Source organism: Grus americana, chromosome 2 (genome assembly GCF_028858705.1).
Source record: "Grus americana isolate bGruAme1 chromosome 2, bGruAme1.mat, whole genome shotgun sequence".
Taxonomy (NCBI): domain Eukaryota; kingdom Metazoa; phylum Chordata; class Aves; order Gruiformes; family Gruidae; genus Grus; species Grus americana.
Window position 1 is genome coordinate 29,973,142 of NC_072853.1, and position 21,971 is coordinate 29,995,112.

At 40.2% G+C, this 21,971-nt stretch overlaps 1 protein-coding gene across 1 annotated transcript; it reads right to left on the bottom strand.

The window, feature by feature from the left end:
* Window positions 1–5,654: 5,654 nt before the first annotated feature.
* Window positions 5,655–21,888, bottom strand: LOC129202843 (carbonic anhydrase 3-like). Its single transcript, XM_054816424.1, has 7 exons — window positions 21,702–21,888; window positions 20,614–20,811; window positions 13,732–13,850; window positions 12,810–12,902; window positions 11,824–11,889; window positions 10,755–10,910; window positions 5,655–6,823 (listed from the first exon to the last, which is right to left on the bottom strand). Exons 1-7 carry the CDS (start codon window positions 21,745–21,747, stop codon window positions 6,704–6,706), a joined length of 798 nt encoding a protein of 265 aa, XP_054672399.1. The 5' UTR covers window positions 21,748–21,888; the 3' UTR covers window positions 5,655–6,703.
* Between the last annotated feature and the right edge of the window lie 83 nt (window positions 21,889–21,971).

The following is a 21,971-nucleotide window of genomic DNA, read 5'->3' on the forward strand; positions in this document are numbered from 1 at the left end:
ATCTTGCTGTAGCACATAAAGAATGAAAGCCACAGCCTTCTCTCCTCTCAAAGGACGTGCTTTGCTCAGGTTCCTTCAAGTGCTTTTTAATCGGTCCCATGCCTTTGGTACAGCCATGCCACCACTTACCAATGAAGCACACTCATGGTTTTCAAGAGAGAGAATTTGACCCTTTCATGGTTGAGGACTCCTCACCACTTTCACCAACCGGCAGTGGATTCTGCCTTTACATCAGCTCTGCACATCTCACTGTGTGTGTTGGGTTTGCGTGGCAAGGTTTTGGTAGCGGGGGGGCTACAGGGGTGGCTTCTGTGAGAAGCTGCCAGAAGCTCCCCCTGTGTCTGATAGAGCCAATGCCAGCCGGCTCTAAGACGGGCCCGCCGCTGGCCAAGGCCAAGCCAATCAGCGCCTCTGTGATAACATATTTAAGAAGGGAAAAAAACAAATTAGGGAGAGCTTTTGCAGCAAGAGAGAGGAGTGAGAAGATGTAAGAAACTCTGCAGACACCAAGGTCAGTGCAGATGGAGGGGGAGGAGGAGCTCCAGGCGCCGGAGCAGAGATCCCCCTGCAGCCCGTGGTGAAGACCATGGTGAAGCAGGCTGTCCCCCTGCAGCCCATGGAGGAAGGATGAGGGGGTGTAGAGATTCCACCTGCAGCCCGTGGAGGGCCCCACACCGGAGCAGGTGGAGGCACCTGAAGGAGGCTGTGGCCCATGGGAAGCCCACGCTGGAGCAAGTTCCTGGCAGGACCTGTGGACCTGTGGAGAGAGGAGCCCATGCCAGAGCAGGTTTGCTGGCAGGACTTGTGACCCTGTGGGGGACCCACGCTGGAGCAGTCTGGTCCTGAAGGTCTGCACCCCGTGGAAGAGACCACGCTGGAGCAGTTCGTGAAAGACTGTAGCCCGTGGGAGAGACTCATGTTGGAGAAGTTCATGAAGGACTGTCTCCCGTGAGAGGGACTCCAAGTTGGAGCAGGGGAACGATGAGAGGAGCCCTCCCCCTGAGGGTGAAGAAGCGGCAGAAACACCGTGAGATGAACTGACCACAACCCCCATTCCCCGTCCCCCTGTGCCGCTGAGGGGGGGAAGGTTGAAGCCAGGAGTGAAGTTGAACCCAGGAAGATGGGAGGGGTGGGGGGAGGTGTTTTAAGAGTTGATTTTATTTCTCATTCCTCTACTCTGTTTTGCCTAGTAATAAATCAGATGAATTCCCTCTCTAAGTTCGGTCTGTTTTGCTCGTGACGATAATTAGTGAGTGATCTCTCCCTGTCCTTATCTCGACCTACAAGCATTTCATTATGCCTTTTCTCCCCTGTTTAGTGAATGAGGGGAGTGAGAGAGCGGCTCTGGTGGGCACCTGGCCCCCAGCCAGGGTCAACCCACCACACTGTGATCACCTGCAATTGTTTGCTATCTGCCCAGTCTTCACCAGCTCTTCCCTGAGACCTTCCACCCCTGCAGTTCATCACCCTCCTCCTCGCATGAGCAGCAGGATCTACTTCTCCCTCTTTAGCCTGACCAGCCATCACCTTTAGCTCCTTCAAAGTTAACGCTGCAGTTTGTAGGCTGGAGAGTGGAAAAGGTAATTAATGGCCCCACCGATTTGGGAAGGAAGCAAAGCTGCTCCAAGCTGATGAGTTTCTTTTGTTCTTGGAAAAGAAGGGGAAGGGAGCTGTTTCCTCAGCTGCTTTATTCTGGAAGACAGCCAGGTGTGGCGGCAGGCAGCCAAGCAGAGGCAGGTTTGGTAAAAGCAAGACTAACTTCACTAGAAGGATGCTTTTTCTCCTATGAGTCTGAAACTAATTGTAATTTCAGTCAAAATGCTCTCCCACAATAACAAAAACCCGTAACAGAATGTGCATTTACGTAGCACATATGTGTTTTGTGTACGTATTGATACAGAGACAGACAGCAAGCTATAAAAACACACAGCCTTAGGTCTGTTCAATGGGAAAAAGGCATTGAGGCAAGGGAGCGAAACATTACCCAACAGAAGCCAGACTCGAGCATGTTCCATTAGAGGCATGATGCGTCCTCCCATGACCATGGCTAGGGCTTAGCTGCATGTCTTTCTCCAGGGACAGCTTTCCCCAGCTGACACACGGGAGAGCCCAGCCCCAGCGAGCCGTCACTGCTGCCACATGGGACAGGACAGAACGTCTGTGCCAATCACTTCTTGTGATCCCAAATGTTCCCCACAGGATGCTTTATTACCAGGAGCAGAGAAGTGCCTGATTCTAGCCATAAGGACTATGTTTTTGATGAAATGATGTCATAGAAAACCTCTCCTTTTCCTTTCAGCAAAACAACACAAAAACCAGAATTTTGAGAGTGAAGTTAGCAAATCGTATTTTGCAGCATTGCTTCAGACATTACTGTATAGTCATATTTGTTTAAATTCTCAAGATTCCTTCACCATAAAGAGAATTTGAACTTTCTTTTTTTTCATTAAATCTGAAACTTGGGCAAAATAATTCATAATTTTTCTCATAGTCTTAACAGCCATGCACATAGTTTGCAAAACACTGTTTATATAAAAGAAGGGCTCTAAAGATCTGTCCGCTGTTGTACAGATGACTCTAATGAAATTTCCAAGGCATAAATTTGGATATAGAATAAATCACATTTAATCAAATGTAGCTCTGATCTAAAGCAGACTTGATGAGTCTGAATTCTTCAAAAATATCCATCACCTGAATGATTTTGACTCTTCCCCACTAAAATCCATGGCTATTTTTATATAAAACTTTAGATTGATATCTACATCTACCTCCTCTTGCCTGCCTCAGAGACCTTCGCAGAGTGAGTCTGCTCGCTGATCCTTTCATGCTCAGCTGCAGGTAACCTAAGGATAGCTTCTCTGATCAGCATGATGCTGGGGCTAAAGAAGAGGTTCCCAAAGAGCAACACAGAAAATGGGACTTCCCACATGTTTACCATGGATACCTTTTAGTCTGACCAAGTTTAGACAGGCAGATCTTACCTAAAATTGGTGATAATTCATCTTCTCTGCTGATGAGCATAATTATGTCTCTGGTGCTACAGCAGCTGCGATTTCATTCCACACATACCTCCTTACTCATGTTCAAGACTGCCAGTGACACGGACACAGGTACAGCCATCCCTTTAAAACGTTCTGAGTTTCAGGAAGACTCACAGCACCACAGAGCTAGGCTGGGTCGAATTATTTTTGACATCTGCAGCAGATGAAAAGTAACTTGGCTGTCAACGAGCTGTGCAATGGGGCTGCATGTCTCATGTCTGCATTTCCATTTCAGAGGGACTGCTCCTAAATTAGCACTGATATCACTGTCAGGCATACATGGTGTGTAAAGTCAAACATTGTAGTAACTCATTGTTTTCTACCCGACCCAGATGAACATTTGATGTCTTCCTTTTTCACCAGGTACGCCTGAACCCAGGCCTTCCTGCTCCGGCCGTGCATAGAACTGTATCCCACGGTGGAAATATGCAGGTAGAAGTGAGACGTGTGGGATGTTATTCCTACAGTGACCTGCAGTGACCTGAATTCAGTCATACCAGTGATTATTTTTTCTTGCACTTACAGAAAGCTGCAAGCTAAAAGCAAGGGGGAACCTCTGTAAAACAACAGTGAACACAGCCAGAGAGAAGAGAAAATTGCATCAGACACGAACACATTCTAAATGCTGACTCACATCACCCCACGTTTCCCCCCTTGCTGCCTTCAGAAATCTCCCTGATCTCATACTTTCAGCTTACAGCTCAATTTACAGTGCCCCTGAAGCACCCCCCATTCTTCGGCTTTTTGTTTTCCTTCTACTCCTACACTTTCCATTTTTTCCTGATGCCTGCTGAACCACTGTTTTCTCAATCTGTCATCATGACTTCAGAAAATCCCTTAAACACTGGAAGGGGGTCTGTGAAACAACCGCCAAACCCATATTCACACACTTTCTCCTACCTGCCACTGAGTCCACACAGTCCAGTGCCCAATTTAGTGTACCTTCTACTAATTATAAATACACATACTATGAAACCAACTGCATGAAAAAGTCAAACACTTTCTTTAGGGACATTACTTCCACTCTTAGTTTAAAACTTAATAAACTTGGCTCTAGAGGATGAAGCTGACCTCGGCTTCATTTCCAAAACCCAGACAGCTCCTTTGCAGAGTGTGACTGGGAAACCACTGTGTTGTTAAAAAACCTCTGAGACTACATATCCCAGTTTTGCAATATCATAAATTGCAAGGAAGATAAAGCCTGCTCTAAGCTCTGAGATACGTAACTTAGTTTAATAAATCACATTATAAAATAACTTGTATTCTAATACACAGCAAATGACGTAGTTTAGAAAAATAATTTTTGCTTCAAAATTCCTTTTTCTAATGAAGAAACCTATAAGCAAACAGATATATACTGCAGAATTGACTGGAGAAAAACAAACAGAAGACAGAAAGGTGATTAAAGTATTGTTTTCTCATACTTTCATGCATCAGGAAATTGCCATTTTCAGCCGAAGGCAGGAAGTGCTGGGCAGTCTATGGGCACCCTGTCCTGCATGGTCAGTGATGTTCTGTGACTTGCATTCCTGTTCAGAATAACATTGGCTACCAGATACAGAATACTTCCTGATGTTGTTTCAGATATTAACTTAGAAGTTTATGAGATACAGAAATGTTTATGGATTAAACCTTCCGCTGAAGTATAAAGCAAAATCCAGCAGCATATTCTTGTCTCTACAGCTAACACTGTGTTGGGTACTGGTGTTCAAACACAAAGCTATGCTTTGAACTGTCCTGGAACCACCCAGCTGGGAAGAGATTACATTTAATTAAGAATTCAAAAAATATGTGTGTTTTCAAACATAGGGACCTGCATAGGTTTTACGTAAGTCATCCGAGTAAGTGGAAATATGAACATGTACGACAATCTGTGTTAAAGTCAGCAATATGTGCGTGCAACGTAAACAGGTGTTAACTCATCTGAATCATTTCACAAATGAATCATTTTATAAATGAAAAGTGCAAACACAAACAGCACAACGCAATCTACTTGGGAAATCAGTTGGGAAATACTAACAATGACTAAATTAAGTTTCCCAGCCCAAACACTACCTATTTGAAGGAAGAAAGCAGAGTGAGGACATGGTCCAGAAGCTTTCACAGCAGGGGACCTGGAGACAGGGAGCATATCCCATCTCATCACCAAGCTCAGCAACATCCTCCTGCCCTAAGAGTCCATCGCTGCCAGAGCAGCAGCTGCTTTGTATTTCCAGAGCTCGGTGTAAGCTACCATTCAGATTAATGGTTTTAGATACAGACTGAATTTTTCCACTGTGCAGTCAGCTTGAGAAGGAGTTGATTCATATGACAGTACAAGAAAGGCATTGTCAGAATAGAATGATCTCACTAAAAGAATAGATGTGGATGTCTCAATGATGTAGCATATTTAAGATGCTATTTCTTGCAGTCACATGAAATATTATCAGTACTCTTGTAGTTCAAACAGACATCTAAAATACCATCCACCATCAGTTTCCATGAAGGTGTATTACAGAGGACAAGTCTTTCTTTAAAATTCTGTTATTTTTACATGTTTCTAAAATTGGAAAAAGCAACATACAGAACAAATTCTTAAGTAAATGTATTTATTATTGTTGGATTTTTTAATGCAGAAATACTGTTATTTCAAGTATAGGCTTACAATCCTGCTTCATTGATCTTTATACCAAAAGAAGGGATAAGAACACCCTGATCAACTGCATTTTGATCAGAAGAGTCAAACTGTGGTTTCAGATATTTATGCACAAATCTCATGGACAGCAGAATCAGTTATATTTGCACCTTAATTGAGAATCTGCCTCAAAAAAAAAAAAAAAACAACACTAAAAAGATTAAGAACTCTTGCTGTCTTAACACCCATTTTACACAGAAAAGCCACTTGCATACAGGGAGAAAATATATATTCAGGATATGAAGAGACCAAGTTCTCAAAATCCATGTCACACTGATTGCTACAATGTTAAAATACAAATTAGTCTTTTAATATGGAAAACCAGTTGTGACACAAACAGAAACAGCTCTTCCCTCATTCCAGTTTTAACTACATATAAATCAGTGAATACAATTTTCAGAATAGACCTCTGTTTCACCTGTCCATTGTTTTAAGAAGTTAAAAACTTATTTATCAATGGTAACAAAGCAATTTTCTATCATTTTGTATTTTAGGTGAGTATCAAATACCAAGAGTGCTCTCATTTATTTGCAAGAATGCCCTGTGCATTAACTGGTGCAGCTCAGAGCAGGATATAGAAAATGCTGAAAACAACTACTGAAAAATATGGTTCTATGCTGAAAACAATTACTTCTCTTAACTGCAACCTCTTTAGCATGGACTAAGGCAAGCATCAACAGACATGGGAAATAGGAAATGGTTTTGCAGTTGTTAGTAGCATCTTCTTTCTTCCTTTGTATTATTAACAAAAGCTAATGTTAAAGTGGTTATGAAGAGCCAAACAGATTCTCTACTCCTATTTTAATGATAGGATTTGCCTAAGTAAATGTTATCCTCTGAAAGTGAAATTCATATTTCATGACTCAAGAGTTTCAGCCTCCAGACCTACAGCTGGAGTTCTGTCTAAATGCAACAGAGGACACAAACCAAAACCATCTCTTAGTTCTACAGGTCGCCTCACTCAGGGACACCCAACCCGAGCCAGGTCCTAGAGGAATGATGCGCTCACCATCCTGAAATACCGAGGCTGAGTCGGGCGCCAGTTATCAACCAGAGGGAGATCAGGTTCATTCTCGGCATTCTTGGATAGGCTGCGGAGCTTCGCCATCTGCAGGAGAGCAAAAATTGAAGTGTCCTGATGGAAATCCCTTGGGATCAAATCCACAGCCCAACAATTAAACCAAGGAGGCTGGCCCAGCCCCAGAAGCTGGGGAGAAAGTCTCCTTAAAAGTTGTGAAGATATCCTTCACCCCATCACCATAAGAACTGTACTCACATTCTTCTCCTAGCAGTAATATTCTTAGAAATAGACAAGACAGAAAAAATGGGTCCTATCTGAACAGGATTGTGAAAAGTACTGTCGTTTATGTACTGTCTACAGAACTATGTACAGCCACACAAACTGTGGGAAGTCCTCAGAAAAGGCAAATAGAACAGCCTATGCCCTAATAAACCTCTCCGACTCTAACCCTGCCTTAGTGTCTGATTGTTGAGAAGCCTCTGAAATGGCAAGGTGTTAAGGCTAAATTATAAACTAATTGTTCATTTCTGTGGTGGGTCTGTAACAGAGGATATATTCTGCTGCAGTGACACAAAAAAGTCCATTAACAGGAATGTAAACTTGGATGATGACTTGGTCAAGGTTTCAAATTGTTTGTAAACAGGGTCTGCAGCTTGACTCTCCCTGGCCAGTTTTTTTTTTTTTTAACTAAGGTATGGGTTTTTGAGGGATGCCAAAAGAAGAGTTCTACCCATACTCTTCAAAACTGTATAATGCTTTTCCTCTACTACTTTCTGATTTTCAAAGGATGCAACACATATACCCACTTACAGATACATTACGTTAATTTACTGTCACTGCCATTCACAACATCAGACAGAAAGCATATCAGCTGGGATTCAGACACTTGACACTTCGCTGTTTGAATGGCTTACCATGAAAAGGATGCATACATTTTCCCATGCGTACACCTGAAAATGTAGCCCCCTGCATGGCACACATCAACTTTGTTCGCAACCAGCTTTGATACGCTGCTGTATCTACCTTTTATGGTACAGAATTCAAGTCCAATAGAAGCAGAACTTCTGTCTGGGGTGTAAAAGCTGGGTTCACTGTGACTACACTAACTGCAGTTTATGGACTGAGCTAGCTTAGGCATCTCAACGTTGCTCATCACTACACAGCTCAGAAAAGCCAGCTATCTCAGTTTGCCTAACAGTGATGGTGTCGCATTTATAACCAATATAATATGCATCAGAGGGATTATTCACCTGAAATTAAATTTCAGATTTCAAAGGAAGAATACTTGGTACAGGAACAGTAGGAGATGAAAATAGTTCAGCGGTTTTGTTCGTACTGATAAAGTGCTATTGGAGAAGAGATTGCTGGGTTTTATTATTATTTGTGGAAGATCTGCTCTACTCAGTAAAAAAAAAAAGAGCATATATTCAGGCTATAGCTAGATAAAGGTGAAAAAAATTAGTCTGCTATTGGACAGAGTTATTCCACAGTTAAATTCCTATCCTTTCATTAAAAGTAATCTGAGCAGCTAGGCCACCCACTCTACATCTCACAGGGATTTCTGGTGAATTGATTTTTCCTACAGAGTACTGATTTGCAGTGACTGCACTTATCCTTGTGGCTAATACATTATTACCATCTGGCTGCAAAAGCATCCAAGCGATCCACTGTAAATGCACACATGCTTAAAATAATTACTATTAATGAGGCTGCCATGGCAGTACACTTTCTAGGATTAGAAGTAACACAATCCTCTTTTATGAATACATTATTTAGACTGCAGGCACTCTGGAGTAAGGAAAGTCTTTCTATTGTATTTGTATACAGTACCCCACATACACTGCCAATTCTGCCTGAAAAGTTATTATCTCGGGACAGGATAATACATATATGTACATATACTATACGTAGTAATTTCCTTTTTACCTTAAATGCTCCATTTTTCTACAGTATGGCCAATTAGAGAACAGTCTGTATGTTTCCCAAAACTCACTAACTTTAAGCTGAAAAAAAGGCCATGACCCAAATACAGCAGTGATCAAAAAGTCTTTTCATGAAGCTGGATCAATGATGTGGTTAGTTATTCCTTTAAAAATGCATTTTAAATCAGAGATGCTCAGTAATGACTACACTTTTCCCAAGAAAATCTGTAGTTGATCTTCTGTAATATAAACCTCTAAACAGATTTATTTTGTGGAAACCAGTCAGACCATATTTGTATTTTTCACGCAAGTATCAGCTTCAAAATAGCCCACATATATTAATTTTCGGATGGGCAGGGAAACAGGAGGCAGACAAATTCAATAAGCTGTGAAAATCAAGCTGTAAGTCATACGAATACATTACCATATTTCATCTCTTGCCAGCTAAGGTTCCCATCATACCTGAGTTCTATTCTTTAAAAGACAGAGAGCTACATAAATACGAAGTACTAGAAAACAGATTTTTTTGGTGACACGTGCACATTAATCAATACAACAAAACACCTTATCACCTTGAGAATCTAAAATGAAAAGTTATGTGTCTACATATAATATCTACATAATATGTCAGTCGCTTGATTAATGTTCATGTTCTTACTATCCTGGAGTCTTGGAATTTGTGACATTGTATCATAGTAGTCTGCTGAGTAAAGGAATAATCTCAAATGAGAAAACTGACTCGTGTGATACAAGTAGAATCACAGGGTGAAATGTGATGAAAAAGGGCACTCAAATTTCTATAAATGGGATTGAAGGAGAATGAGGATTAACAAGAAATACTTTGTTGTGGTAAGTGACCGGAGAAGGCTTTCAAATTAACAAATTACAGTTATCTGATACTGCTCCTGTTTGTGAAAATTTAGCTGGTATACCTTCCAGAAACATGGGCGTCAAGCACCTGATACAATACTTTCCTGGTTACATGATGCCATCTAGAATGCCGGGCAGACAGAATCACCAATCCCAGTAAATTCGTATTCTGATAAAAGATGTTTTTCAAAGAAGCAAGCTATAAGAGACACATTTGCAAAGAAGAATGTTCAAAGAGTTGGAAATGCTCAGCTGCATTAGGTGAGAACACTGGACTCCTGCTTCATTAGGCGTGCAATGTAGTTAAGGTACCTGACTGTCCCACTGCATTTCACTGCAGATGGTCACTTTTTGACAGCAGCTTTATTTCATAATTTGTCCAGTGATTACCTTCAAACATTCATCATGACAAGCAATTAACACTTTACTTCAGGAAGCTTGAGGCAATCTAAATGGTTGAAAAAGTCCTGCATAATCAAAGTTGTTGGTGCAAACCTAAAGCTTTAGCTAAATGTGTCAAAATTCTGATTTAAACAGTTGCAGGAGAACAGAGCTTAATGGTTTGAGCTTTCCTCCACTGGCTCTTGGTGTAATGCAGTTTTGAGCTCTGTGTAAAATAAAAGGTGTGAGCCACATCCAGCTCCATCTTCTCCTACTAGCAAGAGTTAATATCATGGGAACACAGGGACTGGGAAACAAAAAGAGCAGCTCTTTCCTTTAGTTCATGTCGCAAGAGGTCTCTTGCCCACAGGAGCAAGAACTCTCAGATATAGTAACTACTGCTTGGTGTCAGTCACACTCCAAACTGCTGTAACTCTTACCATCTACACTGTGTTACAACTTTACTGATTTATAAAGCTCTCTGATGTCTGTGAATTTGAACCAAAATGATGTCTGATGTGGACTAGGAAACAATGAGCTGTTGCGAGTAGAGGAGGTCATCATCTCTGCTCAATTAGTTAATGTGGGAGTCATACAGAGACAGAGAGATATGTCTAATAGGTTGATTGCACGTATTAGGTTGTAGACTGCAGTCCTTTGGAGATTTTTACAGGTTCTCTATGGAGTCCCAAGGTAGTTTCTAAGGCATTCAGTTCTTCAATGTCCTTTTAATCATGCAATTTCTCACAGAATCCCATGAGCATTTTCCTTGTCAAAAGAATAAGATCACATTATGGCAGGGAACTAAAAAGAAATGGGTAAAATATTATCTATTTGAAGTTTACCTGGTCTGAGCTGACTATGATAGGCTCTCTAAGAATAATCCAGGTGATGCACTCTTCACAAGGTGGAGTAGTGAAAGACCCATGGTACGTCCAGTAGTCATGAGATTTAGGGAAAAGAATTGAAGGATCGAAGTTTGGAAAAGGAGCTTCTTTCCCCTTAAAAAGAACAAAAACAAAAACACAACAAAACCAAACTGAAAACTCTTCAACAGCTCTAGTTGAGATTAGGTAAAGATGCAGCTGTGGTATTTTAAGAGAGAATGACTCAGATACTTCAATGGTACAGACTAAGGAAACGAAGCACACATCTACACAATACATAATGATGCAGTGTGAAGATAAGTGGGCTGAATGACCCTCACAGATGGGCCCAGAGAAGCATGACACAACATACAACTCCATGATGCTACTTCTTGTACCTGAGCTAACTCATGTGAAGTGGCGTCCAGTACCAATGTGCTTCACTCATTTCTGTGCAGAAATACTCTTCCTTCTGGCCTCCTTTCTTATGGAAATTCTGCCTATCTATTGAGTATGGGATTAGGTCACCATATAATGAAGTGAGACAGGTACTCTAGATTTATAATATTTGTGCTAGTAACAAACAAGACAGCCTATGAAATGTACGTTTACGGTGAGATTCTTATCAGATAATGCTATCTGAGACACAGATGGCTAGTCAGTGGCATTTCCAGAGGTCCATTCGGCAGCCTATTTCAAGACTGAACAGACCAATTTCCAAAGGTGCCTTTCTTTTGTCACTGACCACTGAGAGAATAAGACTCCATGCCTAGTTTTGAAGTGAGTAAAGTTTGGTGAAATGACTCTTATTTTCACAAAATTGTAAGGCCCACTTAAAGCCAAAGAAAGCTCATACGTAAATGGAAGAAAGGACTTTTCTTGTTAAGGAAAAGCTACCCACAGTTTTATTCACAAGTATATTCTCACAATGTTGCAGAGCAGAATTTGAAAACTAGGAAGTCATGCCTCTTGATTATTTTTTTTTTCCCTGAGAATTTGTGGGTCTAGAATGGTGATCTTCCTACAATGAAAAGCCCAACATCATTACCTTTGTTTTGATAGCATTTATTTCTTCGAGAATTCTTTTCATCTCTGGTTTGGGAGTTTTCCCTACCTGTAAAGAAGAAAGTATGAGCTAACCAAAGAGTTCTGCTTGATCAGTTTTCTTCCTTCTCATATTTTATTATATGTGCTTCTAAACATATATCAACTATAAAATTACAATGCATTAACCCAGCCTCTCACCCCTACCAGCTTAGTAAGCTACATCTTCAGTCTATACCCCAACAGATAATATGATGCAAATAAGAAAATTATATCAGTACAGAAAATCAGCATCACAGGTAATTTCACAATACAGCTATTCCTGTTGACATTGAATTTTAGCTGAACAAAGATAAACAAATCTTCAGACTCAAGTACAGAATTCAGAAAAAGTTTAATTCTAGTTTAAAATCCAGAATTCATGATCAGATCTACTGTTTGCAATTGCTGATCTCAACACAGATGTCCACTTTTCTACCTCTAGTGAAGATTAATAAAACAAGAGAGAGCAAAGGCCAATATTTCAGGCTAAGACTGCATGTCCCCAAAAAGATTTTAAAAAAGGATGAGTTACGTGTATTGTCTGTGAGTTAGTTTTGCCTGCGAGAAAATTAATGAAAAGCCTAGGAGCGGTATCTGTCCTTGAAATCAGTCTATGATTAGCACAGAAGACAGCTGACTGCTATTGGTCAGAGGGCCACTACTGACATCATGTCCCCAAAACAGGGGCAAATATATCTGCATTTACAGCTTCCACTAGCCACACAGTGACACAATAGCTGCTGGGACATGTGTATGTAGTATTAGATACCATTTGAAATAACATGACTCATGCTCTATAACTTGAAAAGCACGCATTATGGAAAGTTAAGCCCTTCAATGTGGTACGATCCCTAGCAAATATATTCAAAGGGTTTTGCTTTTTTAACCCTGTAAGAATAGAAAACTCTATAATAGCAGTACAAAGAAGGGTTGCATGCTTCTTCATACTTGCAAAAATATGGCCAAAACAGCTATTCCATCAGTTCTTCTCACAGCATCAAGGTAATTACTGTATTTGGGATTCCAGTGTAACAAATGTAGCTAGAAACAAGGAAAAACATGTTAAAAAAAGCCATTATTGAATAGCAAGCCATCAGAAGGCAAATTTAGAGTTCTACATATATGTGAGAGAGTTTGGGGCAAATAAGAATGAGGATTAGGCCTTCAAAAAAAAAACCACAGCAATTCATATATGAATTATATCAGCCATATATTACCATTTAGGCTATTTGCTTTAAAATAAACTATAAACATCTTAATACAGAAATTGCAAAAAAGAACAGAAATCTCATCTTAGAGTTGAAGAACACAGAAAAGATGCTTAAATAAGCAGGCAGAACATGCAGTTCAGAAGTCATCCACAATATGTGACTCATTTCCATTTGGCTTTCAAATTACAGCAATTCTATCAAAGAATCCATATGAATGTAAGCTCTATATATTATTAGTCTACAGTTCTCATCCACCCTTACAATCCTAATGGTAGAAAATCCAGGTAACACATTCTTCCCCCTTTCTGTTGCTACAATTTTATACTTTTGCTATAAAACTATACTTTCAGAATACTGTTTTAGTAACTTTGCATTGCTTCTCAGTAATTCAGTCATGCTGTCCTGTGTTTCAAGCCACGTTGGTTTGAGAACATGGAAACTTTAGTTTCACATAGCATTTTTCTTTTCTTATACTGTGAGAACTATTTCAAGCTGATTCACATTTCTAAGAATCGATGGCAGTAAGAAGAAAATGTCAGTAAGAAGAAATAGAAAGAGCTCCTTGAAAAGCAGACAAATGACAAAATTTGTCCCACTTGAACGATAATGACAAATGTTACCTTACACCCTATTTTAAAGTAAAAAGTGGTGAGTCTTACCTCTCCTGCATACCTCACTCCATTCACAACATGCTCAGAGCCATGGTCATCAGATGAACCCCAATGAAAGTGAAGCTGACGCAGCCTGTAGATTCCTGGAAGTGGCCCACCTCTCAGCACTGCAATTAATAATCTGCATCAGCATTAGACTCAGGTATCTTCCAATTTTTAAAAGGAAATACATATATTTTAAAAATATTTACATATTTACTGTATAGATGTTCTATGTTCTGAGACTACTGAGTACCTCTAAGAAATCTGCACTGATTTTAGCAACCATCTTCAGCTACATGCACTTACAGGCAGTTGAAAATTATTTGTGTCTAGGCTTCCATTATAGTCAATCGAGATCATTGTTTTAATTCAGCTGCATAAATGTGCATCTAGTACCTTCTGGGATATACCAAAGACATCTGAACAGGACTGGAAGATGTGATACAAGATCTGTAGAAGAACTGTATTTTTCTAAAGCAGTATCTAGGGGCAAGGTAAAATACACTAGGTTATCAAAAATGGCATGAGGTGCCTATGTTTGGGTAAGTGAAGTAAGACCCTAATTAGAACAGTCGAGCCTCTAGAGTAATTCTGCTTGCCTTAAGGTAGACGTTCAAGTGATGGTGACCTGAATTGCTCCTCGGACTCCATTGACTGTGACTCCATCTCTGTTGACTAGAATGGGAGTTTAGAGACAGTTCACCTACGTCAAAAGACCACATAAGACAACTAAATTTAGGTGTCTTAATCGTCCCCTAAATTCCTTCTAATACCTACCTATATGAAAACACACAAAAATAGCCATGTTTAAGATGAACTACTGAAGTGTGAGATGATAAATTCCCACAAAATGCTAGAAATTCTGTCTCTTACTGCAGGCTATGACTTATTTGTTTAAAAACCTATGAAATCAGTAATGCTGCTTCTGCTATAATGGCTGCTCCCTCTGGCTGTGGAAGAGGAGAAAGAAAACAGCAAACGAACCAGAAAAGCAATCACTGAGAACACAAACTATTTTCCTAAAGAAAAATTCAGCCTGTGATGAACAATACCCCATATTCTAAATAATCTTAATATTTTTACATTATGTACCAAATGAAGGTTGTGTATTTGAAAGAATCTCATGATAAAAAGGGATGATCTTCTTCATATTCACTAAATACTAATTAATACTAAGTTCTCATTCACTTTATTTGGAGATAGAAATTATAGCATTCCTATAAACCATTCAGCAGTTCTCAAGAACAGGTCTTTATATGCTAGAAAAAAATATCCTTCAATCTGAAAAGGAATGAAATCCATTATTTCAAGAAATAAAGTACTAAGAGTATTCTTTACTGAACATTAAGAGCAAGCCATTATTCTCAACAAATTCCTTTTACTTATTCCCACAGACACTCAGTTCTATGGTCAATGCAGACACGGTAACAGTAGTAGCTGACAAGGCCATCAATTCTCCATTAAAATAGATCTGTAAGACCAAATAATCCAGTTTAAGGTAAAAATGTGTCATTATTTCCACTGATGGGCCATCAGCAGACATTTTCAATTGGGCGTTAGGTAAAGCTCCGCATCACCTTGTGCCAACACATTCCAGCTTCACTCATCTATAAATAGACAGTAGCTTTTACTTAGCACACTTTAAGCAGACAGAATGATTCAAAGACTGAGATGCCTACAAACCGACATCTCCTGAAGGACAAAAAGATGTTTTGTGTTTTCTTTCTCTTAATTGCACGTGTGTAGTACAAAACAGAAATACATGAAATGACAAGTCAGTAAATGAAATTTCCCTATGCTTTAAAAAAGGTAAATGGAACAGTTTCAAGAATTAAGTTCTCCAATATCTAAAACATAAAAAATCCCAAACTATGTCTGCATAGCTCAAAGTTAGTAAAAGAAATCTTTAATTTTTTTAAACATGTGGCTCAGAACCTAAATTCTAAAAGTATCTTTATCCTCTTGGGTTTTTCTTTTCAGAAAATACTAACACCAATAAATACACACCCATATACCAGTTAGAAAAAAGAATATGAGGTGAAAGTTTATAAAAGAAACTATGGTATCTTTAAATTGTTTTTCAGTGGTGTTAAAATATAGCTTTATTTTTATATATTTACATATTTACATGTAACAGGGAATTATGCTAACAATTATTACATAGGAAATGTTTACCTTAATTATCCGAGACTCCCAGTTTTAGGGCTGCAGTAGCTATTTTCCTACCACAAAACACAAAAGGATGCTTTTCTAGAAGGCCCCATGACTCATTCTGAGCTTCTACCTATGACACTGCATGAAACAAATAGCAAGAGCTTTAAAAAAGGAGCCTGCAGGCTCACTCACTCATATATGGACAGCCAGCTTTTGTCTTATTCCTCTGAAATACTGCATAATCCTTTTCACATGGCTAGCTGAATGGCTGGACTTACTTCTGAATATTTGAAACGTGACATTTCTGTTCCTGTTTCTGCTCTACAGGAAGTTAACAGGATGGACACAGCAGACTTACCAAAATGTAACTCCCTTAAACTTGCTGCCATTAAAGTAACATGGCCCAGCTGCAGGAATATACAAATCAGCCCAGGAAGACATGGGAGAAAAGTATTCACTCCTTTTTGGTGCCTTATCATTTCAAACTCTCACCCATTGCTCAGTGACTGACTCTTTTTATATGGGTTTGTAATCACCCTCCACCAGTGCCTGATACCAGACGTAAAAATGTCATCTCAGTCTGAAGCGCTTGCTCTAATTCCTTGTCCCTCCATCCACATTGAAGAATGGTTTATCACAGAGCAATCCTACATGGACACACATGTGGACATCAGTTCCAGTAAAAAGGTTCACCTTTTATTTGATCCGTCGTAAACTGAGCAGCATGAGACAGAACTGGCTAATAAAAGAATGGAGTTTTTCCACTCTCAATGTAATTGCTGAGGCAGAGGTTTACCCCAGAGAGGGCAAGTGTTGCACTGGAGGATGTAACTAAGGCGAGAAAAAACTCTCTATCTCCCTCTGTGTTTACACAGCAAAATGAAGGTGTCATGCAGTTTGGGTGGAGATGGCCACTGCACTTTACCTTAGTTAGCAGGGTGACCTTAACAACAGAAATGTGACAAGCAGGTTTTGAAATCAGTCCGTCCACTTGCTGAGCAGCTTAGGTAGGGGTCTGGTTGTTAATCTGCGCTATTGTCAACTGTCATCTATCCTCATTAAAGTAAAACTGGCAAAGTTATATCTACGCAAATGCCTTCCCTTTTTGGTGTGAAGGCATACTGTCAAAGTCAGGTGGAAAAACACAAGGAGCACTAAACAGACTCCTGAGGTGAGCTGTGTTTATAAACATGAGAAGAACTAACTGTTCTTACAAGATTTATGATCCTCACATCCAGCCAAATCCATAAAATGAACTGGTAAACCACAATGAAATTAAATTAGTATGGTATTACTGCATGACAATTGAAAAAGACATTACCTTTGTTATGCTGCTTTATAACAGCATCTAACAGTGCAGTATAAAACCCACAGGTTTTTAATGTCAATGCCACATTTTAGATGTTATAAAAAAGCCTCTGCTCAAAAGAGGATCTCTGTGCTGAAACACTCTGGCTAACTGCAGGGATAAAATATATTTCCTAAGAGCTTCTGGAATGTTTTACACAGTTCTCACTGAAATTTTCTTCAAACAAACATTGAATAGATATGCAGAAGAATTACTTTTGTTTGTATTTGAACTTTGTACTCTTACGGGGACAGACTGGGAAAAAGAGAAGCGTCTGTCAGTGTGGCACCCACCCTCACCTGCACTGCAACACACCTTTTCCATTTTCATGCCTACTGACCAGAGCCTGTTCATCAGCAAGCTTCCACGTCATCTTTCTTTGTCATCTACAGTAGGGCTGAAATCCCTGTCTCCAGGGGCAGAAAACTGACAGTCCACTTAGTGACTGCGGCCTCAGCAGGCCCTTGACTGTTGATTTTTCTCTCTAACAATCACAGGGAGGTTCAGTTAACAGAAACTCAACTCCTAAATCCCCTGCACCCAAGCTCTGCAGTGCTCATATTAACACTCAGTACCTTCATGCAGACACTACAAATGATAGATGTGTTCAAAAATTTAACTTTGCTGCCTTTTGTGGCACGTAGTATAGCCATCAAGTGGTATGTACCACAGCTACACAAGCACTGAGATTTAGCTGTGCTATTCCTGTAAACCAACCGACTTGTTCCAGTGTAAATTCAGTACACAAAATGTTAAGTAACTTTTTGCAGGAACCAACCAAAATGTGTCTGTGGACAAACTTCCCTCAGTTTTAATTAGAGTTTAAATAATTGAACATAGCAGTGGCAGGCTGCCAAAGTACCTAAGTTCTGGTATGGGTTTTATTGTGGCCATCACAAGGTGGCACAACTACCTAGGAGGTTTTGATCTCTTTCCTGGATTTTGAGACTCCAGCCTCCACCTGCAATGATTTTACAGCACTTAAGATCTTTCTTCCACATAGAGATGGTAAAACAGGCAACCAAGTCCACTGACTTGGATGGACAGGCAGCAGAGGCATGACACAGCTACTAAAGCAAATATCTGTCATCAAAGCCTTCAGTTGTATAGCAGATTCTTAAAGTTAACCAGACTTTATAAAGAACTGGAGATAAATTCTCCAATTTCTTCCACCAGACTAACTCCAAAGACAACAGTAGTAAGTCTTTTTCAACATAACATGTGAATTACATTGGACAGCACTTTTTCTAGAAGCTTCTCTCTAATAATTTAACAAACTGTCCCAATGGTAAATATTCAAAGTATTCCTGGCAGAGAAAACACAAGGAAAGTAAGATTCGGAGACATCCAAAGTAATTCATTTTATCACTCACCTTTGCAATTTATTCAGCAATCTATTTCATCTACCACTAATGAAAATCTAGATATAACTACAAATATGGGTATGACCACTCTAACTGAAAAATTTAGGAAAATAAGGGAAGCCCTTAGTTTTTTGGTTAACTCAGAAATAATTCAGAGAGAGAGAGATATGGATAGATAGAATGTTTTTGTTGCCAAGGAAAATCATTCCTATATGATTTCTATTACACATGTATGTATTATGCAGCTGGCGGTTCCTTTACACAAAAAATAAGTTGCTGTACATAACCTAAAAAACTTAAAATATGCTCAAGTCAGTAGGAGTATGCACAGTGGAATTTGTCCTGCAATTAGCATTATGTTAGAGAAGGAACACCACCCACAGACTCTGCAGGCATTGGTATAACAAAGGAGACATAACAATAAACACTGAATGTTTCTTGCCTTCAAAGAGTTGAGAAATACACCTACTTTTTTTCCAGTGAGTCACTTTTTATTTCTGAGATCAGAACACAACAGTTAGTGAGCAGTTCATCTGAAAAAAATACAGGACGTTCCAAAACTTTCTGCTCTTTGTGGCCACAGTGTTGCATCTATGCTGTAGACTGCTGTGTCTGTATACTCCCGTGCAAAATCTAAGTAATTATAACAAGATATATTATAACCCTTGATATATTTCATGCTGCTCCAACAAATAAAAGAGTTGGTAAAAAATGGTAAGTAATGGTAATGGAGGTCTTCTCATATGCTACAGCTACATCTCCTTACTGATGTATCGTGTTATCTGACATTAGTAATATTTTTATTCAAAGAACACTAAAGATTCCCACTTTGCTAGAAAAGTAATCAAACTCTTGACTGCATAGTCATTTGTGAGTTTCGATAGTGTATTAACTAGTCCAGCTTATGTACATTTTGATCCTCAGCATTCGTGAAACCCAAGTCATTCATTAAAAATCCATTAAATCCATGCCCACAGATATTTAAGATTAATCAACCTATTAGTAAAATTCCTCCTAGTAATTAAAGCTGTCAATCCTCGCTATAATGTAATAGAAACTAGAATTTCTAATGCAGTTAAGAAACACGTGGAAGACAGACTTCAATATTTTACTGAAACTGACATTTCTTTTTCTTACCATCCCATGTACTATAAATAATAACACAATTCTGTTGACCTTAATACAAGACTAAAGAGTGAGGTATGCATTTGATTTTTCCTTTTTATCTCAGTACTAATGCAATTTCATACTTCTTTCAGTAATGTTTTTTCCTTTGAAATACAGCCAACAGTATTAACATGAAATGTCAGCGGTTCTGCCAACATAAACTAAATATTTCTAGCACCTGTTAAACAGAACAGACATATCTCTCCAAAATATATAACCCGGTAACTCTTAAAGGCTATGCATTATATATGCAGCACATTGCATGTTGTCATAACTACAAGTGGTTAAAAGATTTTGGACATTAAAGCTGAACACTGGAATTTCTCAGCCCTACAATCCTCATTAAGACAATATGTCATGAATGCCAAAGTTTTAACTGTGACTTTGTGGCAACATCTGGTTCATTACTTCATTTATCAGAAATTACATGGGTACAGTTTTCAAATAGTGTACCTTCAGCCAGTTAAAGATGTTCTGCTGGGCATCTCAAATAGCCTTGAATGGAGGAATTCAGTCTTCATAGATAAAGCCTGGATTCCTTGCTTCTGGAAAGCAACACAACTGCAATGGCTTTTGCAAGCTCAGAAATTTACCTTACACCTTAATTCATCCTGCACCAAGCTTCTTTGCAGCTCTCTCCATTCCCTAGGATTTTACCTATGAACTTTAAAAGTAGTCCCAGGCATTTCCCACTGGTTGTGCAGGGCACTGGAGTCACAGAAACCTGTACGTCGCATGCAGGCAGTACACAGAGACCTTCGACAGCCATGAGCATTCCAAGCACACTGTCTTCCAACCAACGTGAGAAATAGTCACTGATATATAATGACAGCTTGAGGTGAATACAAAACTAACCTGATCTATCGAAAGAATCATCGAATACAACTCTGCAGGTTTTCCCATTATTGAGGATGGTCTTAGCTGCACCAGGATCATAACTAGCAAACCACGGTAGTAGGGAGCGATCGTAATGCACTTCTTTGTTATTGATTTCAATAGGTGACTGATGGCGTCCTTTGGCACTCGGGTAATTTTTGTGCCACTGATCTGGTCCTAGAAAAAATACAGAGAAATAGCATGAAGATCTTTTCCAGCTAGGTATGAATTATATTTGTGTTACAATAAATGCAAGCTTGGCTTTCCCTAGCTATAGAATATCAATTACATTTATTAGTAAGTAGGTTACTAATCACCTGGTTGTTAGTCATGCCCTGTCAAGGGTTTCACTGTATAAAAAGCAATTAGATTATTCTAGCTGGAATACTGGATACTGCATGTCATTCAACTGAACCTAAATTCTCATAGCGACCTCAGGACTTCACTGACTAGAAGACCAAGGAAGGAGACCAGAAGCGTATACTCCCAAGTCCGGCAGTGGCTAGAAATATGATGGGATATACCCCAATGATTCAAATGTGGCACCATGTACCCATCTGGAGAGAGAAAAGGCCACTGATATCTGCAGAAGACAGGAATGCAGATTTAATTATCCTCATGGTTTTATCAAGAAGTTCATGTGGAAAAAGCCTGACCAAGGCCATGCTCTTCTTCCCACAGCCAAGGAGCGAGCAGAAACCACTGGCCCCCAGGTTTCCAACTTCTGCAGGCACAACAGATTCCTAGCCTAAAGCTGGATTTTAAAGCTATGTCAAACTTTAAACTATATTAACAGTAGAAAAATTAACATTATTTAACTTGGAGACCTCTGCCACCACCTCCTGTTCCACCAGCTTCATTTCAACACCGGCGAGTGGTGACCAATGGGCCACACCACCCGGCCACGCTGCCGCTGCACAGACCCGGCCCGCCCGGAGCCCATATTCCCCCTCTTGGTGGAGGCTCAGAAGTGGGGCCTCCCGTTTTGCCTGGGCTTCGCTCCCAGACCCGCTGCCTGCGGGGGCGGCTGCCGCAGAGAAGCCGGGCCGGGCCGCGGCCCCACTCACCGTTGTCGCTGTCGTAGCCCCAGGGGTAGTAGTTGGGGTTAATCATGGTGTCGCTGCCGCGCCCCGGCGCCGCGCCTCAGCCTCTCCCGGCGGCTCTGGCAGGACGGTGGCCTCGTCTCACGGCGGCTTTTTATAGACTCCCGCCAACTCCATGCCCTTCCCCGCCGCCGGCGAGCCGAGAGGGACAGCAGAGCCCCGACCGCCGGGGGCGGGGAGAGCCGCGCTGCCTCACACCCCCCGCCCGCCGCCGCCCCGCCGCTACAGCTGTGA

Bases quoted from the DNA above. Each gene is read 5' to 3' on its own strand.
- LOC129202843 (XM_054816424.1), bottom strand. From the start codon at position 21,747: ATGATTAACCCCAACTACTACCCCTGGGGCTACGACAGCGACAACG. The intron at 20,812-21,701 runs GTGAGTGGGGCC...TATTTTTTCTAG, and splicing joins GGGCTACGACAGCGACAACG to GACCAGATCAGTGGCACAAA. The intron at 10,911-11,823 runs GTAATGATGTTG...GTTCTTTTTAAG, and splicing joins TAAATGCTATCAAAACAAAG to GGGAAAGAAGCTCCTTTTCC.